The sequence below is a fragment of the Camelus bactrianus genome, chromosome 6 (assembly GCF_048773025.1).
Source record: "Camelus bactrianus isolate YW-2024 breed Bactrian camel chromosome 6, ASM4877302v1, whole genome shotgun sequence".
NCBI lineage: Eukaryota > Metazoa > Chordata > Mammalia > Artiodactyla > Camelidae > Camelus > Camelus bactrianus.
Window position 1 is genome coordinate 22,656,144 of NC_133544.1, and position 24,984 is coordinate 22,681,127.

General features: G+C 41.3%; 1 protein-coding gene and 1 non-coding gene across 3 annotated transcripts; both read left to right on the forward strand.

The window, feature by feature from the left end:
• The first annotated feature begins 257 nt into the window (after positions 1-257).
• VIPAS39 (VPS33B interacting protein, apical-basolateral polarity regulator, spe-39 homolog) lies at positions 258-23,718 on the forward strand. Of its 2 annotated transcripts, XM_010947894.3 has the most exons (20): positions 259-408; positions 3,178-3,270; positions 3,909-4,011; positions 5,646-5,786; positions 6,884-6,922; positions 7,279-7,343; positions 8,074-8,130; positions 10,563-10,655; positions 11,167-11,200; positions 11,724-11,826; positions 13,412-13,439; positions 15,813-15,886; positions 17,679-17,754; positions 18,342-18,476; positions 19,097-19,138; positions 19,460-19,549; positions 20,638-20,724; positions 21,308-21,397; positions 21,811-21,915; positions 22,682-23,718. In XM_010947894.3, the coding sequence occupies exons 2-20, from the start codon at positions 3,178-3,180 to the stop codon at positions 22,700-22,702; spliced, it is 1,476 nt and encodes a 491-aa protein (XP_010946196.1). In that variant the 5' UTR covers positions 259-408; the 3' UTR covers positions 22,703-23,718. The 2 variants fall into 2 exon arrangements, with proteins under 2 accessions (XP_010946197.1, XP_010946196.1); XM_010947895.3 differs by lacking the exon at positions 5,646-5,786 and having other exon boundaries at positions 258-408.
• On the forward strand, positions 8,363-8,437 carry TRNAI-UAU (transfer RNA isoleucine (anticodon UAU)). The gene has a single exon. It is a non-coding gene; the product is annotated as a tRNA-Ile (tRNA).
• Positions 23,719-24,984: the final 1,266 nt, after the last annotated feature.

Genomic DNA, 24,984 nt, shown 5'->3' on the forward strand with positions numbered 1-24,984 from the left:
TTCACCCGTACAGACCCAAAGGACACGTCTCATTGTGGCCCTGAACCCTGAAACGAACCTGCTGAGCCTTATGGGAGTTGTAGTCTTGTTGAGTGACCCGCTGGATAACCACGAAAGGTCGAGCTAAAAGTAGAGGAAACAACCTAGGTACGGTGCGCTGTGAGTTCTGGGAATTGTAGTTAAGAGGCCTCCGTGTCCCGTTCGAACTGCGCCTTATGGCCGAGGCGGAAGGAACTACAGATTCCAGCATGCTCTGCGGCCCCTTTCTTGAGCCACAGTACCCACCATCCCCACCCGCGACTATCCCCTTCCGCCCGTTTTCTATGCCGCATAGCCTGTCTAGAAAAGCTGGTCCAGCGGCGGAAGAGTCTGGCGCTGACCTGAAAGGGAGGGCTCGGTGTGGAAGAGGTGAGGGTGTCCCAAACCCCTTGGGCCACGTATGTAGCTGAGTCCAGCTTCTCCGCCTCCGTATCCTTTCTCTCTATTCTCTGAGGCGTCCCTTGACCTCAGGCCTCTTTTCCAGTCGCAGCGACCCCTGGGCTGGGAGCGGGTGTACGCTCGTGGTTGGGGCTGCGTGTGAGCCCCGACATCTGATTTTGAATGAGTATTTACTCTACAAGGGTTCCACGGGGCTCTGGCCCCTGCAGTAGATCCCCGCTTCTTGGACGTTCGCCCATAGAGTCTTCCTAGTTTAACCCACATTTCCATGTTTCATTTCGTAACCTCACCTGTGTAGGCCTGGCGCGGGAGATGATAAATGAATCTGAATATGACTTCTCAGTAGCTGGATGCTGAGGTGTCTTTAGGCAGGGAGCGTGTTGGTTGTGGATATTTTTTGGCTGAGTCGTTTTCCTTCTTTTGTCATGTTCCTGTTCTCCCCTCGGATCTACTATCCTATGTTGTGGGCTCTCAGTAAACAGGTGACAAGGACAAGCCTTTGAAGTATTTTAAATCATGTTGAAGCACCTTTCTCAGTCATTCTTAAAATTTTACCTGGTTGCTTTATAAATTCTAGAACTATCAAATCATCTTTTTACATGCTAAGTAAATACACGTTTTAACTTGGCGGTACTAGTACACATTGATGTCAAGTGTCCACTTGCTATTGCATGGTTTAAAAAGATTCCGGAAGTCCTCTGGTGCATTATTGGGTTTGTTAGGCACATTCTATGCCAATCTGTAGATATTTACGAATACTTATTTACTGTAGTAGAGTAATAACCTGCCCTCATTTTCCCTAGAGTGATAGAAGGACCATGAAAGTCAGAGTGGAAATGATCCAGGAGACAGAAAACCTGGATTATAGGAGCAGTTAGCAAGATGGCTGTGATACTTAATCTTTTGTACTTTATTTCCCTCATCAGTAAAATGGAATATGCCAGGCCTACTTTATAGGGTTGTTCTGAGGATTACAAAGTGCTTTATTAACTGGCACCTGTGCCAGAGACATTTACATGCTCTATGCACACTTTTAGTGTTTGTGATGGCTACTCAGAATTTTTGTATCAAACTAGTTTTCTTTCAACTTTGGGCTTGCTTGGAAATTCTTTCTTTCTAGCCTTTTCCAAGATACCAATTGACATAATAATAAAAGTTAATACTGAGCATTAATTTTATGTCAGGCAGTAAGTACTTTACATGTACTTACACAGCAGTCTTACAGTGGTAGGCTTCCATTGTTATGTCCATTTTATAGATGAGGAAGATGAGACAGAAAGATGGCAGAAGATATCCTATACTAAAAGGAACTAACATTTAGTGCTTACCTTCTGCTAGGCACTTTGTTATGTGTTTCCTGAGTTCTATTTATTCTTCACTGCAGCCCTGTGAGGTAGGATATCATTTTCTCCGAGGCTTAGAAATAAAATTATTTATCCAGTTTGCCCAAAATTGGAGAAGCCAAGATCTGAAATCAAGTCCGCCTGACTATAAAGCCTATTCTTGTACTAATATAAAGGGTGATTTCATTGTGTCTTCCAGCTTTGCAATTTGGTTTTGACTTCCTGGAATTAAATATACAAAAGGATTTTAAAGCCACACGTGGGTTCAGTAGAAATCAATTAGTGATGTCTGCCATGGAAAGGGATCAGATAGTAGAAAATTCTCACCTTAACTTTACCATCCCTAGATCCCCTGAAAACAGAATCAGTAAGTGAGAGCAGAGTATTTTAAGGACCATTGGGAACCTCAATAGGGCTGCCGTGATGAATGTTTTTTAAGCTTCTGTTGAGAAGGATGCTATTGAAATCAAAGAAAAAGCAAATTGAACCTTTAGAATTTGACACTCTGTAGTCTTTGGAGTTATTTTTGGTGCTGTGGAAATTTTTGGTACCTAGATCTTGATGTAAATAAGTTTTCACTCTAATCCAGTTGGCACTGATAGTTTAGTTTGTAAGGTAAAACTTTTTTTTAGGGTGAATTCTAATTTTAGAGTAGTTATGAGAGGAACTTACGGTGTTTTGACTAATTCTTTATATACTTCCTTTTTGGCCATGCTCTCATTTCCCCAATTTTGGCCAATACTTTAAAATAAATTAACCATTATTTGAAGATACAGCAAGATAATTCAGCTTCTTTTAATTGCTTGCTTGCTTTCAGGCTTTTAACAAGCACACATGAGGGCAAGGTATCTGTCAGTTTTGTTTACTGTAGTATTCCCAGAGCCTAGAACAATGCCTCAGAGATGACACTCAGTAGATACATGTTGAGTACACGAATGCAATTATTATCTACTTTGTTCATGCTTTAATTTTTTGATCTTGTATATTCAGCAAGGTTTGTGATGCATTCTTTAAACTCTTGCCTGCCTTGTACTCTTACCTTTATGTATACCTATGCTGAATACTCCAGGTCTGTTGTAGGGTCCTTCAGAGGGAGATTATGTTTTGCACTTAACTTTCCCTTATAGTACCTGAGAGAGTGCTGTGAACAAAGTAGCTGCTCTAGGAATGAGTGACTACTTGTGGGTAGTTAAAGGATCAAAGGTATGATTTGATTGGCTGGAGACCCAGGGATCTGATTTTGTATGGCATGTTCAGTATTTGCTTTACCAAATACTTTCATACATCCCTGATTACTGGGGTAGGGGGGAATTTGTAGTCTAGGAACCTGAAGCTTTTGGAGCTCTTTCAGAGGGAATCCAAAACAGGACATACATCTGTCTTCCCCTCACTCCAGATGAATCGCACAAAGGGTGATGAGGAGGAGTACTGGAATAGCTCCAAGTTCAAGGCTTTCACCTTTGATGATGAAGATGATGAGCTCTCACAGGTAGGTTTCCATGAACAGTTGCTGAAGGTTGCACCCTCTTCCATAGGGCACCCTTCCCCTCATATCCTCGATATCTTCACTTTTGACCATGTCTGTTAGACTCAGAAGTGTTTTTGGTCAGATCTTTAGAAGAATCTTCATGGAAGAAGAACCTTCAGAAAGAGAGGGATTGTAAAAACCAACTCTGCCCTTCTTTATATTCTTGAGATGATTCATTTCTTTCAGTTTTTTTTTTTTTAAGAACTCTTAAGTCTTTTATCATGTGATAATTTATTATTTTTGAAGGCTGGGCTGGATTGGGAGTTTTGTCTTTATTGTGTCTATTTTATAAATGGGGAAACAGATTCATTTTCAGAGGGATGGATAAACTCACTCAAGTTTACAAAGCAAGTCAATGCTAGGCGTATGATTTGGGGTCAAAAGTGGCTTCGATTCCTCCTAAACTTTTGCCACTGAACTCCATTGTTGGCTAAAAAGCAGTTTATTTTCTTGGCAAATCTCTAGCAAGTGAGACTTTTGACTGCAGAAGGTGAAAATGTTGGCCATCTTCCAGTTCCAATTGCTCAGCCTTCTTGGCTGTCAGAGAGCGAAGTGGGAAGTGGTGATTGCCTGAGTGCTCTGCCTCTGTCCGTTTGCAGTTAAAGGAATCCAAGCGAGCAGTGAATAGCCTTCGAGACTTCGTGGATGATGATGATGACGACGACCTGGAGAGGGTCAGCTGGAGTGGGGAACCTGTGGGAAGTAAGTAGAAGAGGCCCTAGGAGGGGATTGATATTCAGAGTTCTTATCACTAGCAAAGGCTCCTCAATACTTGCTAGGAAAGGGAATGAGATTATACTATTTTCATACCTGGAAATTTAATCTAGAAGATGCTTGGGGAAATACAGCAGTAGTTTTCATACAGTCTGCTATCCTAGGGCTAATGCTTGGCTGGCTATTTCAGACTTATTTGGGAGGCTTGTTAAAATTAGATTTCTAGGCTTCACTGCAGAGACTCTGCTTCAGTAGGTCTTGGGGATGGTGGTGGGGTTGGCGCGGGGGATAGCAGTCACAATATGTAGTAAGCACTGCAAGTGCTTCTGATATGAACTTTTTTTGGGAACTGCTGACTTAAGTGATTATAACTGGCTGGCAGAACTGACTTCCTTAGCCACCGAGTCTTGCTGCCTTGCTGTTATATAATAACTGCTTAACACCTTTGCAGAGTCCATCTGATTTTTGAGTGTGTTTCTAAAAGTTGTTTTTTTTTTAATAGGAAATACTGTCACATGATTTAAAAATTAAAAAGTATTTAAGGCATACAGTGAAAAGTTTCCCTCCCACACTGTCATGCGTCTACTCAGTTCTCAGGCCTCACCCTTCCCCAAAACAATTGCAGTTGTTTGCTTCCTCTGTATTCATCTAAAGATTCTTTTCACATTTGGAAATGCTTATAGAAATATATATTCTTACCCCCCTTTTTTATACCAATGGTAGAATACTTTATACCCTGCTCTTTTTACTTGACAATAAAGCTCAGAGGTTTTTTCCATATCAGTACCTAAAGAGCTTTCTCATGCTGTCTCTCCCCCTTTTTTTAAATTGCAGTATAGTGTACATTGTACGGCTTTATCATAATTTATTTAACCAGTCTACTGTTGATGAACTTCGGAGTGTTTTTAATCTTTTGCTGTTTATATTGCTGTCAATAACCTTGTATTCTGCTCATGTTAGAGTATATGAAAGATCAATTCCTAGACTGGAATTACTGGCAGAGGGCATTTGTGTCTGTATTGGTTAGATATTGCCAAATTGCCCCCACCGGGGCTGCACCACTTTTCACTCCCACCAGCAATGTCAGAGTGTTCCTGTTTCCCCACAGCCTTGGCAACACAGGGTATTATCGAACTTCTGGATCTTTGCCTGTCTTACACGGGCTCAGTGGTATCTCAGTGTACTTTTAATTTGTGTAATGCTCTTATTAAGAGTGAGGTTGAGGGGGAAGGTATAGCTCAAGTGGTAGACTGCATGCTTAGCATGCATGAGGTCCTGGGTTCAATATCCAGTACCTCTTCTAAAAAAAAAAATAAATAAATAGATCTAATTACCTCCCTCTACCAAAAAATAAATAAATAAATAAATGAGAGTGAGGTTGAACATCTTTTCATATGTTTAATAGCCACTTGTATTTCCTTTTCTATTTATTCATTTCCTTTGCCCCTTCTTTTGTTGATTAGTCAATTTGACTCTCTCCTTTCTCCCTGCCCCAATTTTTGAAGTCCATGCAGATAAAGGACCAAGGCCTCTGATGAAAAGCTTTTAGAGTTGATTGGAATGCTGGTGTCACGGCATTATTTTGGATGAGAATGACTGATTTAGTTCTTACTACCTTGCAGGTATCTCATGGTCCATCAAAGAGACTGCTGGTAATAGTGGGTCAAACCATGAGCGTGAACAGTTAAAGAGCCGAAACAGCTTCTCCTATGCACAGCTACCCAAACCTGCTTCTACCTACTCCCTGAGCAGCTTTTTTAGAGGTAAAGAGTGATGGTTAAAGGGACAGGGAGTCCTCTTTTTTTCAAAAAACCACTGAGGCTATAATTTTCATATACTCTGTAAGAAAAAGATTATTGATGGATAAAGAATTATCTTTGGAGCTGGCAGTTGGGGATTAAGGAGAGAAATGAAGGAAATCCAGAAGGGTTGGATTGGGTTTCTAGAACATCCTGAACAAAATTGACATTAACCCTGTGACAGGTACTGAAGAAATTTGCCTAGGTCAAGGTTCCTCCCTACTCCTGTGCATTTCTGTTGGGAATCCTTGTGCACTGCTGGAGGGAATGTAAAATGGTACAGTGACTATGGAAGACAGTTTGACAGTTCCTCAAAAAATTAAACATAGAATTACCATATGATCCAGCAACCACTTCTAGATGTATACCAAAAAGAATGCAAAGCAGGGACTTTCACAGATATTTATACACCAGTGTTCATAATAGCACTACTCAGAATAGCCAAAATTTGGAAACAACCTAAATGTCCATTGATGAATTGATAAGCAAAATGTGGCATGTATGTGTAATGGAATATTATTCAGCCTTAAAAAGGATGGAAATTCTGATACAAGCTGCAACATGAATGAACCTTGAGGACTAACTGAAGTAAGCCAGGTACAAGGACAAATACTGTATGACTCCATTTCTATAACATACCTAGAATAGTCAGGTTCATAGAGTTAGAAAGTAGAATAGTGGTCACTAGGGGATGGGGGTAAGGAGGAATAGGAGTTACTGTTTAATGGGTACCGAGCCTTAGTTTGGGATGGTGAGAAAGATCTGGAGATGGATAGTACATTGTACAGATGACTGTACAATGTGAATGTACTCTGTACCACTGAACTGTATACTTAAAAATGGTAAAGTTTACGTTATGGATATTTTACTACAAATTTTTAAATGTTCCTCCATGCCTTTTTTTTTTTTTTATGGCACCTTAAATTTCTGAAGTTGAATAAAAGCTTTTTTAAGCCTTAAGTTCCCATATTGCATAAAAAGTTTCTATATGCACTACATCCTTACCCAAGTCTGAATGGCTCTGACTTGAACTGTTGACCTTATATATCCTTTACCTTTAGGGAGAACTAGACCTGGAAGTTTCCAGTCCCTCTCTGATGGTAGGCATTGACCCTTTTCTCTTGATTACTGTGGGAAATGTTACTGACCTGGGGTACAGTCCTGGGGACAAGTGATAATTGGATGATAAGATGAAATTGCTTCTGAACCTACCATTATTATTAGAGAAATTTTCTGATGCTGAATAAGGACGTCAAGATCATTCTGGCTATAGGGGCAAGGGGTAACTTCTGGGGATGCTGTCTTTGGGAAAGAACTGGGGTCTACTCAGAGCCATAAAGATGCCTTGGGAGCCCAAAGTTAAAAAAAAAAAAAATGTATTTGAGAAGGAAACAGTAGAGGAAAGGAATGGCAGGAAGAAGGTGTCCTTCTGAACCAGTTGCCTGTTCTTTCTCAGCTCTGTCGGACACACCTGCCAAGAGCTATGCTCCAGAGCTGGGGAGACCCAAGGGGGAATATAGGGTGAGTTATATCTTACACTGGTATGACACTTTCACAGTCTTGCGTGCTTTGACACGTTGTCTTGCTTAATTTTCCAAACTTTTTGAGCAGATCTTATTTTAAACCCCTTTTATAGATACAAAAAGTAGATTTCTAAACATTAGAGCTTGCCTGGGGTCTCACAGCTAGTTAAATGGTAGAACTAGGACTCATAATCTCTATTTTCTGGTTCAGTCCTGGAATACTTTACTTACCCATTATGCTGCCTTTTTTAGGTTGTACTTTGAAACTTTTGATCACTGTGGTCTGGAAGCTTGGTGGAGCTAAAATCCCCATGAAGCACATAAAAAAAGCAAATTGGTTCAAAAGGAAGAAACTATGTCATAAGGTCCAAAAAAGGAACATGTCTTTTTCTTTCCTTCTGTTGGCAAAGACATTAATTAGAGTCCCCAGATGTGACTAATTGCATATAGGGGTTGAAATCGTTAACCACTTATTCGTAAGGTTGCTGGTTTTGGCAGTTAGTCCATTCCCTCTTTGATCCAACTCCTCCTGCTTGTATCGTCTCTGTTCTAGTTCCATCCAAAATTCAGAACAAGATCATCCCAGTTCTTTTTTTTTTTTACCCCCATCCATTTCCTTCCACAAAATATTTCCCCTGTAGTGACCAAGACTGAGTTTGAGGTGGAGCTGGCACACTGATAATTCTGACCCTTAACTTCCTGGGATTCATATGCTACTAATATTTCAGGATTACAGCAATGACTGGAGCCCCAGTGACACAGTGCGACGCCTCCGGAAGGGCAAGGTAAGGCCACTAGAGAGAGAATTCTTGTGGGATTTTTTGGAAGCTGGGCAGCTTGGCCTTACTCTTCAGTTCTATTTGTTAAATGGTTTTCAGGAGGAAAATCAGTCCACTAAGACTGCAGGTCAGCTGCAGAATTTCTGATTCTCCAGGGTTTACTATTACTTTAATGGGGAAGTGGGAAAAGAATGATGAATGAGAGGAAAAAGTAGTGCTTTTAAGAGTGAGAATGGGGGGAGGGTATAGCTCAGTGGTAGAGTGTGTGTACTTATCATACACAAGGTCCTGGGTTCAATCCCCAGTACCTCCATTAAAATAAACAAACAAACAAACAAACCTAATTACCTCCCCCCAAAACAATACAAATAAATAAAATAATTTTTTGAAAAAGTGTGAGAGTGATCTTTAATGTTTAGGTCTGTGATACATTGTGAGTTAACTTTTGTATATGGTATGAGGTCAAGATTGAGGTTCATTTCTTTTCCACATAGTTCTCCATTTGTTCCAGCACTGTTGGTGAAAAGACTTTCCTTTCCCCATCGAATTTCTTTGGTGCCTTTGTCAAAAATGAATTGACTATGTAGGTGTAGGTTTATTTTTTGACTCTATTCTAATTCATCGATTTGTCTATCCTTATGCCATTATTAAGACCTTGATTATTATAGCTTTGTGGTAAATCTTGAAATCAGGTAGTATAAGTTCTTCAACTTTATTCTTCTCTTCCAAAATTATTCTGACTATTCTAGACCCTATGTATTTTCATGTAGACTTTAGTATCAGCTTATCAGTGTCTTCAGAAGAGCTGCTGGGATTTTGATTGGGATTGCACTGTATCTATAGATCAATTTTGGGAGAATTGACATCATAATAATTAAGGGATCAAAATGGATCATAGACCTAGATGTAAAATAAGTGCTAAAACTATAAAACTAGAAGAAAATTTAGGTGAAAATCTTTGTGCTCTTGGGTTAGGCAAAGACTAATTACCTAAGGACACAAAAAACAGGAAACAAAAAAGAAAAAAATTGATAAAATGAACTTCACCAAAATTAAAAAGTTTTGATCTTTGGAAACACTGTTGAAAACATGAAAAGACCATAGCTGGGAGAAAATATTTATAAAATACATATGTTGTAAAGGATTTTAGCCAGAATACATATATAAAAAGTAATGAGTTATCTTCAATAGTAGGAAGATAATACAATTCAATTAAAAAATTGGCTCAAAGGTGGGGAGAGGATAAGCCCAGTGGTAGAGTAAGTGCATGCTAAGCGTGGGGTCCTGGGTTTGATCCCCAGTACCTCCATTAAAATAAATAAATAAACCTAGTAACTCCCCCCAAATAAACAAAATTTTTTAATTAGCTCAAGATTTGACCATTTATATCACAAAAAATATACATGAATGGCCAATAAGCACTTGAAAAGATGCTTAACATCATCAGTTATCAAGAAAATGTGAAAGAAAACTGAGATACCACTATACAGCCACTATAATGGCTAAATTTAAAAATACTGATCATACGAAGCAGTGGGAGGATATAGAGGAACTGGAACTCTCATATATTGCAAGCAGGAAGGCGAAATAGTAAAAGTATTTTGGAGAGTAGTCTGGCAGTTTCTTACCAAATTAAACATACATTTAATTTCACTCCTAGACATTTACAATCCAGGAGTATTGAAAACGTGTGTCCATATAAAGACTTAGACAGATGTTCATAGCAACTTTATTTATTATAGCCCCCAAAGCGGAAATAACCCAGATATCCATCAGTAGGTAAATGGATAGATTGTGGTATGTCCATGTAGTAGAAAACCACTCACCATTGAATAGGAACAAACAACTAATACTCACCACAACACAGAATCATCTCAGAAACTTTATTTTGAGTGATATAAGAAGCCAGATATAAGAGTACGTATTGTATGATTCTGTTTTTCTGAAATTCTAGAAGAGGCAAACTTTTAGTGACTGAAAACAGATGAGTAGTTGTTAGGGGATGGGAGAGGGTATTGACATCACAGTGGACAAAGAAACTTTTTGGGGTGATGGAAATGTTCTGTATCTTGATTGTAGTAGTAGGTACACGGAGTTATATACTTGTCAAAACTCACTGAACTGTATGCTTAAATAGGATACATTTTATTGTATGTAAATTATACCTCATTAAAAGGAAAACAAGTGACCTCTCTACCTGTTGACTTTGGCACGACTTCATCAGGACATTAGCATCTTCCAGGGCATCAGATTGAACTAGGGAGGGTGTGGTGGGAACCTCCTGGCTCATAGAATGCTGGGGACTGTAGTGTAAAAATAAAGAGGCTCTCCTTGGGGACATTTCTGTTCATTCTTGCCCATTCTTCAGTATCTAGTAACAAAGGAATATAGGAAATGGTCTTTTTCCTTGCACACCAATTCCGTTCTTATTCTGCCAGGTCTGCTCACTGGAAAGATTCCGCTCCTTACAGGACAAGCTACAGCTCCTAGAAGAAGCAGTGAGCATGCATGATGGAAATGTCATTACTGCAGTGAGTTGTGGGTTTTATTTGTTCTTTGTTTAATTATTGTTTTCATTAGTTTTTGAAAGTCCAGTCTGGATGGACTTGAACATTTTAGGTTAAATGTCAAGTAAAGACCCTGGATTTCCTCTCAAAGTGGAGGATTCTCATTGTGTTCCAAGGCTCAGCACAAGGCAGGACACGCATTGTGTGTGGCACTCTTGATTATAACCCAGAAACAGTAGGTTGGCTACTCTGTGTTCTAAAAAACAATCTGAGGAAGAAGGGATGTGAGAGCAGTCTCTCCCAGAGGGAGGGAGGTGTCTCTCACCAGTATAGGCACGGGTATGTGGACTCCCAAAACACAGCTCAGTCCAGATGTCCATCACCTGTCCTCCCATCACGTAGAGAAATCTGTGTCTGGATCTGCAAAAATTCCTATGGGTTGCTGACCTCATTCGTAGATATCAGGTGCTCAGGCAGGGCTTTGCATCTGGAAGATTACATAGGATAATTCATTCTTTGTTCTGTTTTCCTCTAGGTTCTGATCTTTCTGAAAAGGACCCTGAGCAAAGGTGAGCATGGTTTGAGGGAAATCTTCAGTTAGTAAGATGTCTGCTATATTTGAAGGGAGAATGGCATTGTGGCTTTCATATTGGAGTTCACCAACATATAGGAGTTCACCAGCATCAAGTCTACTTTAGAGATGGCTGGGGTGGCCTGAGACTCCTGAGTACACATCACAACTTTGCGAGCAGTTGTTCATCCCTTAGGGTGATAACTACAGGAACTACAAAGCCCCCTCCATATATTGGACAGATGGATGGCTGTGTTGGTTTGAGGAAGTCAAGAGTGTATGCTGAGTGTCTGCTGTTTGGGTTGGTGAGGACTGAAAGCTAATTCCAAGGCTAAGTGTTGTCCTGGACCATGGAGTGTGTTGCTGGTGAGCCATAAGAATGGGCACCATAAAAAAAACATTCCAAGCTTCTGGTGGACTTTGAAGAGATAATGTTTGAAACGTGTGAGTGGGGAGACCAGTTTCCCATTGAGTAGTAGGTTTAAACTTTCCCCATCTAACTCTTTCTTCCTATCTGGCAGAGATCCTCTTCCGAGAGCTGGAGGTGCGACAGGTTCCCCTGAGACATCTCATTCACTTCCTTAAGGAAATTGGGGATCAAAAGCTGCTTTTGGACCTCTTTAGGTAAGAATCGATCATCTGGTCTATGAAGTATATTAAGTACTTTGTTCAAAGCACTCTGGGCAATAATACAAAGAAAGAGAAGACACTATTCTTTTTTTCTGGAAACACTTACTAGACAAGATACTGAAACGTGATGGGATAGCTAGTAATGCACCACAGCCCATGACATAGTGACATGTAGCAGGTGGCCAAGAACCAGACTCTGAAGTCAAGCACCTGCATTGAATATTGACTCCACCACTTAGTTGATAGAGTGACCTTGAGTAAGTTACCCAAATTCTCCAAGCATCAGTTGCCACATCTGTAAAATGAAGATGATGATACCTGCCCCACAGGGTCATTATGAAGATTAAGAGTTTCTGTGTGTAAGCATTAGACATAATGTCTGGTCTGTAGTATTTATATTTATTAAGTATTTTCTTACGAAAGACCTAAAATGAAGGAATCTTTAATTGATCCCCAGTGATGCCAGTGAGTACAGTGGAAGAACAGAAGTAAATATAATTTTCTGTCAGGATATCCGAGGAGAGCCTCATGGAAGTGGGTAGGAGTTGAGACTCGGTAGGATTCTGATAGGTAGAAAGGCAAAAGGTAGGCATATCTGCTGTGGGCTGGAGGTGGTGGTGGGGGCTGGGGAGGAGGGGTGACTGTCCTCTAACATGTTTTCCTTCCCTACGTCATTTCAATCAGTAGGGACTATTTCCCACCCTTAGGTTAAAATGTATGTCTATTATGTCCTTTCTTCGATGTCAGGGAAGGGGTTGGAACCTCTTTTTAGGCTGACATGTGGCCCAAGGTAACTCCATTTACCCAGTGACCCCAGCACAGTGATGACCTGCCCCAAAGACTAAGGTGGAGAAAGCAAGTCACCTGGTCAGTCAGTGTCAAGATTACTGATGGTTAGCTAGGAATTTGTAGAAGACGTGTTCATTGAGGCAGGCTGTTGCCCCCACCCCACCCTCCCTTCCTTCCTTTTTTCCTCCCTCCCTTCCTCCCTCCCTCCCCTTCCTTCCTCCCTCCCTCCCAATCAGCAAGGCTTTATTATATACTGCCTCTATACCAAACTAGTGATGTTACTTCCATTCAGGGTAAGAAGGAATCAGAAGACAAAAGTCTTTGTTCTCCAAGGCCATACCACCTTTTGGGAAAGACAAAACACACTGTGCGCTGTACATGAAAACAACAGAGGACAATATAGACAGTCTGTTTCTAAGATTGTACTGACAGAGTGTTTTCATCTTTAAAAAAAAAATCCTAGAAGATTGGTGTGGGCTGAGGTTTGGTGGAGGCGCTGAGCCTTTCTGTCAGACCTGTTAACATTACAGAGTTCTTAGTGCCCTGCAGTGTCTTCTTGTCCTTGCTTTTCACTCAGCTAGAGAAATCGGGGGGATGCTGATACCTGATCCTCCACATGTTCTCAAGGGACTGCTGGTGGTAGAAAGTTTAGGAAGAGAAGGGTTTATCTTGTGTATGGAGGCAATGAGTTTGAATTGTGTTTCTTCTAGAGCAGTCATCCTATTTTGTGAGGTAATACTGCCACGCATCAATATATAAAAATGCCCTGCTCCCTTCTGCTTCTTCCCAGGTTCCTAGATAGAACAGAAGAGCTTGCGGTAAGTGTGGCCTTTGTTTCAGTTGGGGGCCTCTTTCACAAAAGTCTTAAGCCAAAACCCAGCCTCTGAGATCCCAAGCTGATTGAGTGTTTCCTTTCCTTTGGTGTTGATTATATCCAGAAAAGAGGCATCTGGGAAGCCTGAAAACTTAATCAAAACGATGTACTGTTTTCTTTCTTTTTATGCTCTTTCAGTTGGGCTGAGAAATACATTTTTTCTTAAATTAACCAAATGAAAACTGGCCTGGTCAATTTGGAATTTATCTTTAGTTGCTTTCAATTCCTGGTTTGTAGGAGCTTTGGGGTTTTAGCTTCGAATACTAAAGACAACATTGAAAGCAAAGACGGATAAGAAACCAGGTAGAGGTCAAGAAGGAAGACAAGTCGAGCTGCTGGTGCACTCAGTGCGCATTTTGGCTGAAAGTTCAATGACTAAGTGTTAAAATTGATTTGGGGCCGATTTTCACCATTATAGAAGAAACTCCTAGAGTACAGGAATAAATCTGAAATTTTACTGAAAAAGTAATTGTATTATTAAAACATCAGTGATCCATTTAAAAAGATGGACATTATAATGCAGGAGTAAGAATTTCTCGGTGCCATCAAAGTCAGAATTGTTGCTTTAGTTGCTGTACCACACGGTGGTGGTGATACTGATGCTCACACCCAGCTGGCACACTTGATAATATTGTTAACCTTTGCACAGAAGAATATAATTCAGGAAGATGTTTTTCATTAACGTTTTGTAAAAGGAACTTTTACTAATGTTCAAGGTGTGGGAAAATCTCAAAAACCTTCATCTATTCAAAATAATTAGGAGTCTGTACTAATCATCTTGAAAAGCTTTTTGTTTACATTTTTAATCTCCATGAATTCAAAACTATAAGGGATTTTCTTCATACAGCATTCTAAAAAGTTATGTTTGATTAGTTGAAGTTAATGCATTTAGGGTGATTCATTTTTACTGAAAACTTTATTTTCTTTAAATTCTCTGTTACGTTTGAATTGAATATGACTTATCATGCATGCTGTTGTATATAAATTTGGAGTTTCTCAACCTTGTAAACTTTGGAATTGGCAAAGCTGTTGGTCTGCTTTTAGTTTATTCTCATAGAGTATGAAGATTTCCTAAGTAAGACTTTTTCTTGAAAGACGTAAGGCCAAAATGGAATTGAATAATAAAAATTAACTGTAGCTCTTAAAGGTTATTTCCTTTAATATTAGGAATGTTTATATAACAAATATTTCATAGATTAGATTATGATATAATTTGTTATTCTGTTTTACATCCTTATTTACATTTTTATACACATCTGTTGTCTCTAAAAGGATATACTGTTCTTCCTAAAGTCATTTAATTCTCTTAATATTCGTATTAACTGTTTTTTTGGGGGGGTTATTTATGTATGTATGTATGTATGTGTGTATGTATGTATATATGTATTTATAATGGTGGTACTGGGGATTGAACCCAGGACCTCCTGCATGCTAAGTATGTGCTCTATCACTGAGCTATACCCTCCCCACTGTCTACTTGTTTTTTAATTCTTGGAAAGTTTTTAATGATTGTATCTAAAATTGCAGCTTTCACAATCATTAATTACTGCTTCATTTAATCTTTATAATAACAAATAGACATTTAAACTTCAGTTCATTTCTTAGAATTTCAGAATAGGAAGCATCTAAGGAATTTTTCTTTCAGAGTTGCAGGTAGAACCTGTAGTCTTTGCATGTGAATGCTGTATTTAGCTATCAGCAGTGAATCAGCATGCCACTCCCTATTCATGTTACCTATGTTGTTAATTAGATATTTGCAGGATCAGGCTGCCGTTGACCATGTATGAGGGCAAGGATGCCAAGGCTAATGTTGAAGTTGGCATTCCATTCTTGGGCCTTTCAAAGGCTAAGGCTGAAGCAAAATCTGGTTTTGGTTAAATACTGAAGCCAAAGCCAAACTTCAGAAAAAAGCTTGGTGCTCTGTCCACTTGGTGCTTCATTATAGGTCAGCACTGTCCAGAAGAGGGCCTACGATGATGGCAGTATTCTGTGTCTGTGCTGTCTGATGTGACAGCTGCTGGCCACATGCAGCTATCGAGCACTTAAAAAGTGACTAATTCAACTAAGGACCTGCATTTTTAATTTAACTAAATTTAAATATAGACAACCAGATTTGGCTAGTGGGTACTGTATTGTATATTGCCATTATGGATAATAATTTTGAGTGACTCCTTGCCCTCTTCCCCCCATCTACTCCCAGAGTAGATTCTCTGATAATGAAGAATTTAGTTTTTAAGCATGAAAAATCTACTTACAGAGCTACCTCACCTTTTTAAGGAGAAGCAGCAGCTCAAAGCCTTTCTCTTGTTTTTTGCAGCTGTCCCATTATCGAGAGCACTTGAACATTCAGGACCCTGATAAACGGAAAGAATTTCTTAAGACCTGCATTGGGTAAGCGGGGGAGAAATGTTTTTGTGTATAAATACTCTTTCACAGAGACTAAAAAAGGATGGAATGGATAAATAGTTGAAGAGAAAAGCTAACAGTGGATCATGTAAACGTCATTAAAGAGATAGTTCCATTCAGTGGTTCCTAGAGTCCCCCAAGGGGTTTTCACTGACTGGTGGTAAATTGAGAAAAATAAGTACAATGTACAGAGTTTTTTTCTTTTTCCCCCCACTTTGTTTATTTATTTTTTAAATAGTTTATTTATTGTAGGAGCAGAGTAGGTAATTAGGGTTACTTACTTATTTTTTTAATGGAGGTAGTGGAGATTGAACTCAGGACCTTGTGCATGCTAAGCCTGCACTCAACCACTGATCTATACCCTCCCCCTCTGAGAGTTTTTTCCAAAGCTAAATTTATTTAATTTGAAAGACTGACTTTTATTTTGGAACTTTTTTCCTTCCCCCTGCCTTGTTTAGTAGAAAAATAAGTTGTAATCTTTTTGTGTGACCTTATGTATTAAATTAAAGGTCAGTAACATTTTACTTTATATATTATTTTCAGTGTTACTGTTCTAGAAACCCCACAGTCCAAGAACCACTGATTGAGCACAGCTCTCATCTAGAATATAAGTCCCTGTAAAAACCAGCCTCACATATTATTCTTCCAGTGATGGGTACACACTACTCTTGGAAGTAACTTATTATATTGTCGGACAACCTTCAGTGCTGAAAAGTGCTTCCTAATATTGAGCTGAAACTTGCTTCCCTGTATATTTCAGGACAAGTATGGAGTTGACCCAATAGACTTTACTTCAGTTTCAGTGGTAATAGTTATTTTAGTCATTCCTCATGTGACATGATTTCCAGGTTTCACATTTAGAAATTTGTCAATGCAATCCTTAATTTGAATGTTATCAGCTACTGAGCTACATTGTATGGGCTCTGGTAAACAAAGGGCAAAGTTAGGAGAGTGACGTACCTGGAACCTTTCACTGTCTCCCTTTATCTCTTCTAAAAATTGGCTGGGGCTCACACTTAACCTGGGATAGTGTAATTGAATTTTAGAATTCTTCCTGGAGCGAGTGAAGTAGGAGAATAAGGCAGCACTTTTTAAATGAAGATCTGTGAACTGGGAGTTTAAAATCTGGCTTCTGTTCCTGGCTTACCCACTGACTTACCATATGCCTTTTAGGCAAGACACTGATTGTCCCTCAACTTCTTCATGTGTAAAAATGTAGTGTTGAGAATGGGATCCTTGACATTTGTGTAGAGCTTTGAGATCTTTACCTGTCTGCAAACATACCACCATGCTGTGTAATTTAATTTTACCTTATAACTCTGTGTTTAAACAGGTTAACAAATGGACGTGCCCCATAAGGAGAGTAAAGCATTGACATTAAGCAATGACAGGAACCACTGTGCTTCACTGGGAAGTGGATGATGGACAGTTGACTAGGCTTACTCACTAGCTAAGTGACTCATTGAGCAAACATTCCAACCCCCATACTGAGGGGATTCTAGTTCATTCCTCAGCACAACCACTAGTGACTGTATATATTTTGTGGACTTTCTGGATCCCTTTGGAGTTGACAAAACCTTAAATACAAAAATCCCAGCCAAAGGTCTACCCTATTTTCTGCTTTCTCTCCCTCTGCCTTTTTAGGGATGCTCTAAAGGTGAATTGAGATCAGGTTTGTGCAGCCCGTGAGCCTCTGATGCTTACAGTGATGATTTGGTTTAGTTGGGCTTATCTCCTATTTGGAGAATCAGGTACTAACCTTCTGGCCCTCTCCCAGTTTGCCATTTTCAGCAGAAGATTCTGCACACATCCAAGACCATTACACGCTCCTGGAACGTCAGATCATTATCGAGGTTAGACTCCTTATTGCTAGACTTCCTGCTTCAGTGCCAGTGCTCACTACCATTCAGCATCTGGGATAGACCTCTGCTCTGCCCACATATGTCATTTCCTGTTAAATTTTTAAGGGCGTTTCCTTTTCTCTCTCTACATGGTAGCCTTCCCTCCATTGTCCTCAGGCATCCTTTCTCTTATCACTCACTGTTAACCTGGAATTATTTCCCCTTTGTCCCAGAACTCCCATTTCATTCCTGCTACTTTGGTCTTCATCCAACTTGGATCTATGGATTTTAGGCTCCCCTGGGCTATCCTAGGCAATATGTTTCTTTTTCTCTTCTTTGCCTCTTTCCTAGGGTAGGAAACAGAACTGCTGTATTTTTGGTGGGGGAGGGGGTAATTAGATTTATTTGTTTGTTTGTTTATTTAATGGAGGTACTGGGGATTGAACCCAGGACCTTGTGCATGCTAAGCAGTTGCTCTACCACTGAGCTATACACACTCCCACCCCCCTGCAAAGCTGTATTATTAAAGGCTTCTCTCCTGCCTCTATTCCGTGGACATTGTTCTTTTTTTTTTTCCCACTTGGCTCACTGCATCACAGGCAAATGATCGACATCTGGAATCAGCAGGACAGACTGAGATCTTCCGGAAGCACCCCCGCAAAGCTTCCATCCTCAACATGCCATTAGTGACGACGCTTTTCTACTCCTGCTTCTACCACTACACGGAGGCTGAGGTACAGGCAAAATGTGAAAGAAAGACCCCACACACTCACTGCACAGGAAGAGCATAGTTCAAAGGCAGTATTCTGATGTACTCTATTAACAGTGGGTGTGTGCACAGTTCTCAGCAGTCCACCTGGCTGTCCTGGCTCTCAACAGAGGTGAGCCAGGAGGGAGAGAGGTTTGTGAGGGCTTGTGTCGCTTCCAGTGTGCTGATCTGCCCACATAGCACATTCTGCCTCACCAGTGCTGGTCCCACAGCAGTCTCTGCTTAGAGGTCATATGTCACATGGGTTCTCACAGAGCAGAGCAGCGGGGTGTTCGGTATTCATGGGTACTTTAACAAAAATTTTTGAAGAGTTGTGAATTTAAGGATCATGGGCTGATGTGATCATAATGATCATAGGATTAGCATAAAACTGGGAAATACACCATAGCTACTAATCCAATCCTTTTAAGCTGGGTTGTGTTGATATCCAGTTAGACCTGATGGAGCTTTTCTCTTAAATTAATTTCTGGGTTTAAAGGTTACAGAGTAAATGCAGATTGTCTAGGTACTGGAAAAGAAAATGAGAGATTGGAGGTATTTGAGAAAGTCACTAACACTAAAATTCCTCCTTCACTTTAATCCTAGGGGACATTCAGCAGTCCGGTCAACCTGAAGAAGACGTTTAAGGTAGATATAAATTGGGCAGTGTTTGGTAAAAGTAGTATCAGGGTACCTACCTGGAGTGGATGTTGCTTTGTAACCCTGCACAGTAAGTCCCTTGACATTCAAAGTTAAAGGGAGAGAGGAATGAGCTTATGGGAGGTGAGGAAAGGCTTTACTGAACGGCCTGTGGCAGTGCTGGGGCTTAGGAACCGGAGAGGTTTATGGATTTCAGAGGGGCAGAATCAACCCCAGGGGATATTTTTGCCTATCTTTTCCAGAATTCTCAAGCACCTCCCCTGATGCATTTCTACTTCCCTTTAATTTCCCTTGGCCTCCGCTTTCTAGATCCCAGACAAGCAGTATGTGCTGACAGCCCTGGCTGCTCGCGCCAAGCTTCGGGCCTGGCATGATGTCGATGCCCTCTTTACCACAAAGGTGGGTGCCCTGGGACTGTGTGTGCTGCTGACGCCTTGGAGATACCATCTTGCCATCCCATGCCAAGTCTCAAGTTCTAGTTCCTGGTTGATGTTTTCCCTCAAACTTTTTATTTTCCAAAGTTTCAAACCTATAGAAAAGCTGAAAGAATCGTATAAGGAACACTAATAGTCTTTCCCCTACTTCACTAGTTTGTTAACATCTTTGCTGTATTGCAAATATGCTTTCTTCTTTTGCTGAACCATTTGAAAGTAAGTTGTAGACATCACAACACTTCTCCCATAGTTACTTAAGCATTTATCTCATTTATAACCACAATATTATCACTCTCAAGAAATTTAACAGTAATATAATAATATTATCCTACATGTAAATTAGCACTTTCAAGCTGTTTTTTTCTTTGTTTTTGTTTTTGTTTGTTGTCAGGGTCCAGCCAAGGATTTTCCATTACATTTGGTTGTTATATCTCTGTTGGTTTACAATTTAAATATCCATTTTTCCATTTTGATTTGAGGATTTTTTGTCTTCCCCCTTTGTTAGTTATTTAATTCGGTACATAAACTACCAATGCAGCACATCCCTGTGTCAAAATCAAAGCCGAAATGAAAGTATAGAGAGTAAAGAATGAAGTTTCTCTTCTGTGATCTGCACCTGTTCCTTTCTCAGTCCCTTCCTCAAGGCACACACTGTGAAAAGTTTGATGGGTGGCTTTTCATACTTTTCCTCATAAATTTCCAAATAAACATTTATGTAAGTATAAAGATGTAAAGGGTAGGATTTTTCTACCCAGATAAGTTCTTACTACAAGTATTGTTAAATAAATTGATTATTTCATTTAGCCATATTTCACACTTTTTTCTGCATTCGTACCTATAGATCTAAGAACTTATTTCATACCTCTGACTTTTTTCCACCGTCCTGAGTTCCTTGACTTTTCTGAAACTCTCATCTTTCTTCATTGCTCTCTCCCCTCCCATCTGTTCTCACCACCATGTTATGCTAGTCTGACCACAAAACATAGGGAGTCTAGCTCAGAGTATGTTGAATGTATCTGGCCTACTGACGGCTGCCCTGTCTTCCTTTTTCAGAACTGGCTGGGCTACACCAAGAAGAGAGCACCCGTCGGCTTCCATCGGGTTGTGGAAATTTTGCACAAGAACAGTGCCCCAGTCCAGGTAATGGCTCCTAAAGAGAGTTGGGTACAAGATCCTCTCGGAGACCTAACTTTTAACCTCTTACTGGTCAGCAGTGGGAGACCTGACCTGCTGTAGTCTTACCTGAAAGGCAATATAATGGCTGTACTGCACCTTGAGATAGAAAAGGCCAGGAAAGGAAATTCTCCTCGGCCCTTTAGGAGTAATCCCAGGCTACCCTCTCTGAGGAGCAGCTACTATGTTTAGCCCGGGTGGAGTACTAACATACTGTTCAAGTGATACAAAAGGAGACCTCACTGAGAAAGGACATCAAGGAGCAAGGGGCACAGCCCTGGGTCAGATCCAGGGCACACCTGTTGCTGGCATGGGTATCTAGCTCTGGGCTAAGGAGGAATGGGCCCTTCCTTTCTTTCCTGGGGGAGCACGGGAGTACTGCAGAGAGTGCACCTCGTTTCACATTGTGGAACTGGTCCTGGGGTTGAGGATGGGAACTGTAGACAGCAGATACTGAACTCTTTTCATTCTTCAGGATTTTATTCCACCTTTCAGAGCTCTGGGTTTTATGCGTCTGGAAATCGTTAATCAGAAGTACTTCTTCCCATAGATATTACAGGAGTATGTCAATCTGGTGGAAGATGTGGACACAAAGTTGAACTTAGCCACCAAGTTCAAGTGTCACGATGTCGTCATTGATGTGAGTCCCTAAGAAATGAGAATTTTGAGTTAGACCTCAGTGGAGAGTGGGGATTACATTAGTTTCGGGGCCTAGATCCTGAGATACTTATGTCTTTCTCGCCTCAATGGACAGAATGATTTGTTAGGAGTTAGTTTGGAGACCAGTGCTCCTGTGTGATTTTCCCAGCCCTCTGACTGGTTTCTCTCTGCTTTTATAAATTTGTTGCACTCGGAGAATTCATACAACTGAATCGAGCCACATAAGCTCTGTAGACGTCTCTCTGACATGAAGTTCTATGACCCCACAGTCATCCCACTGTAGCCTATCGGCTCTTCCTTGACTCTTGGCTCAAAGTGGGAGTGACAAAAGGAAGAAGGCCCTCCTAGAGCAGGCTAATTGGAGGTTTTTATTGTTGTCTGTTTCGATGGCAGACTTACCGGGACCTGAAAGATCGTCAGCAGTTGCTCGCGTACAGGAGCAAGGTGGATAAAGGATCGGCAGAGGAGGAGAAGATTGATGCCATTCTCAACAGCTCGGTGAGCACTGCAGGTCACCCCTTCAGCACTCTCAGTATGCAGTTCACAAATGAGCATCGAGGATAAACTCCCAAGTCCTGCCTGGATGGGATTGCTGTCAGCTGAGCCTATGGAGCTCTTGATAAGGATCTCATGTGGGCCTGCAGGTCAAAAGTACTGGTTAGACAGTAGAAATCAATCAGTCTTGAGATGTGGGATGATACAAGGGTAATCTGGGGACCTTGGCTGAGACTTAATTATAGTGCTCTGATGACTGTTAAACCTAGCAGGTAGGAGGGACTAACTACTGAAAGTACAGGAACAGATGTTACAGATTCAGAATATCCAAACTGTACAGCTTCCTGGGGCTGAATGTGACCTACCTATTGGAAATAAGAAGTGGTTGAAGTGAATTTGAGCTATTTGGGGAACACAGCTGACTCATCTCTCATAGCATGAAATTGCTGAGCTTTTTGTTAACATGAAGTTTAGCTCCCTGTTAGATATTTTGGAACCTGCCAAAAGCTAAATAAAGCTAGTGAATCTTGGTCTTGAGGAGGGCAGAACCAGAATAAATGCCCTAAATCAGGCTTGTAAGATACAGAATAAGTGTTTAATCCATCTCTGAATAAATGAACTCCCCTAAACATTAAAAAAAAATTTCTGAACCTCCCTCCTCCATCCTTCTTTTCCTTACATTACCTAGCTGTGAGCCTTGTTTTATTGTATTCCCTCCACCTATCTGTAGGAATCAGTGAAAACTGATCATTGTTTGTTGTTTCCACAGCAAATTCGATGGAAGAATTAAATGGCATCAGCCACTCTGAAACCTCTCTTCCTTTCCTGCCTGTGAAAGTAGAGAGTGCTCTGCTTTGGGAGAGTTACAGCATCTCATCACTTGGGCCCAACATCAGTAGGCAGTGTCTGCTACTTTTGGGACAGAAACCAGCACCTGGACACCAACAACTTCAGACTGATCTTCTGTCCAAGGGCCGTCATCTGAGGGCCAGAATCTAAAGCTTTTCCTCACGAGAAAGATTCTCTCCACCTGGTGCACATGTGAAGGTGGGAATAATTTCTAGATTGGGCCCATATTGGGCAAGATCTCTCTTGGTCTGAGGAAAGTGACTACTCCAGAAGAGAATTCTCCTAGACTGAGAGGTACCAGTGTCTTAGGGTGGCCGCTCCATTCCCCTCAGTGTATTATGACCCTGGACTTGGAGCTGGACACTGGCAGTTCTGCTCTGAAGGAAGTCAGAACAGAACCATCATGGCTCTCTCCCAGGGGGCCTCAGGAAGGGCTGCCAGTGTCACCAGGACCTGTGAGGTGCCCTCCCCACCAGACTGTGCAGAGTTCTCTATGTCATGACAAAGATTGCCGAGACATTGTGTTTCTTCAGCCGGTGTCCCTCTGCTGCCCCAGGCTACCCTGTGTTCAGAAACTGTGGTTCCTCTTTCACTGCACCCTAAGGTAGCCTTGTGTGGGAGATGAGAACATCCCCCTTACCTTTTCCTCTGCTTCTCCCACCCAGACCCCTAACCTTGTATGGAGCTCTGATTCAGCAATGCTAGAGAGAGTGCTCCCTTTCTGCACAAATCTCATGATTCCACTGGGAGCTTCCAGAAGTTCCACCTGGGCTAAACTGAGCAGCGTTTCTGTAAGGCTATTAAGATGGAGGTTTTAGTTTCACAGTTGGTTTTCGAGAGGATATTCTGTAATGCCAGTTTCCTGCCCTGTACCAAAATTAGCCTTTCTTCTTTGTGACTGAACTGGGTTTCCCAGACATGCCTAGACTCCTAATAAAGCTGTTTCTTCCTTGGTGCCTTCTCTTTCCCTCCCGGTTGTTTTGTGCAGAACAGTGAAATAATTGCCCTGTCTCTTGGGACCAGTACAGATCTGCCTCAGTGACTGCATTCAGCAGCCTAGCAACACTTCAAGGTTATGGAGTAACAGTGCTTATGGCAAAGCAAGGCCGTATGGTTAACAGAAGGAGCACTGCCTCTAGCAAAAGACCTGGCCTCTTGTCGCAGCTCGACCACTGACAAGCTGTGTGATGCTGGATGAGTCCCTTCTCTCCAGACTCATCTTAATCTGTAATAGGAGGGAACGATTCTCGGAGTGTATAGAATCCTATGGTCCCATGACTGTGTGGAGCAGGTAAAGTGGAGGGAGGAAAAGAAGTTGCTCATACAGTGGCACGCAGCAGGCTTTGAGGCAGTGTGGTTCTCATCTGAGGGCAATTTTGCCCTCCTAGGAGATGTGTCAATGTCTGGAGACATGTTTTGTAGCCACAACTGGTTGGAGCTACTGGCATCTAGTGGATAGAGGCCAGGGATGCTACGAAATATCCTACAGTGCACAAACGGCTCCCTACAACAAAGAATTATCCTGCCCAAAATGTCAGTAGTGCCATTGCTGAGAAAGCCTACTTTAAGGGGATCACATTCCATTGTTTGCTCCTCCACTTTGCAGTCTTCCTTGCAATTCCGGATAACCTCATGCCCGGTTCTTATCCTGATCAACTGTCTAGCTGTTGAAGAAGCAGGAGTTTAATTTGCTAAAGTTATTGGCTGGTCTTCAAATAAAAAATGGTAACTTGACTAGTGTATGAGGGTTCCTTTAGAGAAGCAGAACCACTCGGAATATATAGTCCATCAATCTGTCTATCTAATCTATACATGGGATTCATTAGAAGGCTTTGACCTTGCTCAAGTATGGCAATTGGTTAAGCAGTCTCTGGAAGGTTGTCTTCATGTTGGTAGAGCTAGAAATCTGTAGCGCAGGCAGTGGGGAAGAGAAGATGGATAAAAAACTGAGAGGGGGAGCAAGGACGAGCTGGAGACCCATGGGGATGGACTTAAACTCCTGCCCATTCTCACAACCTCCAACCTGATGAAGTGAGTGTCCTCCAGGGGGAGCTCACTGGTGGCCTTTGTCACGCAGCTGAACACCCCTGGCTCACGAGTGTGAGAAGCTGCAGGAGGATCCGGGGGAAGGTGAAACAGTTGCAGGCCCAACTGCTGCCCCACAGCAACAGAGCCGCCCACAGACAGCCAGACAGAGCGCCTGCCCCAGCCTTGCACACAAAC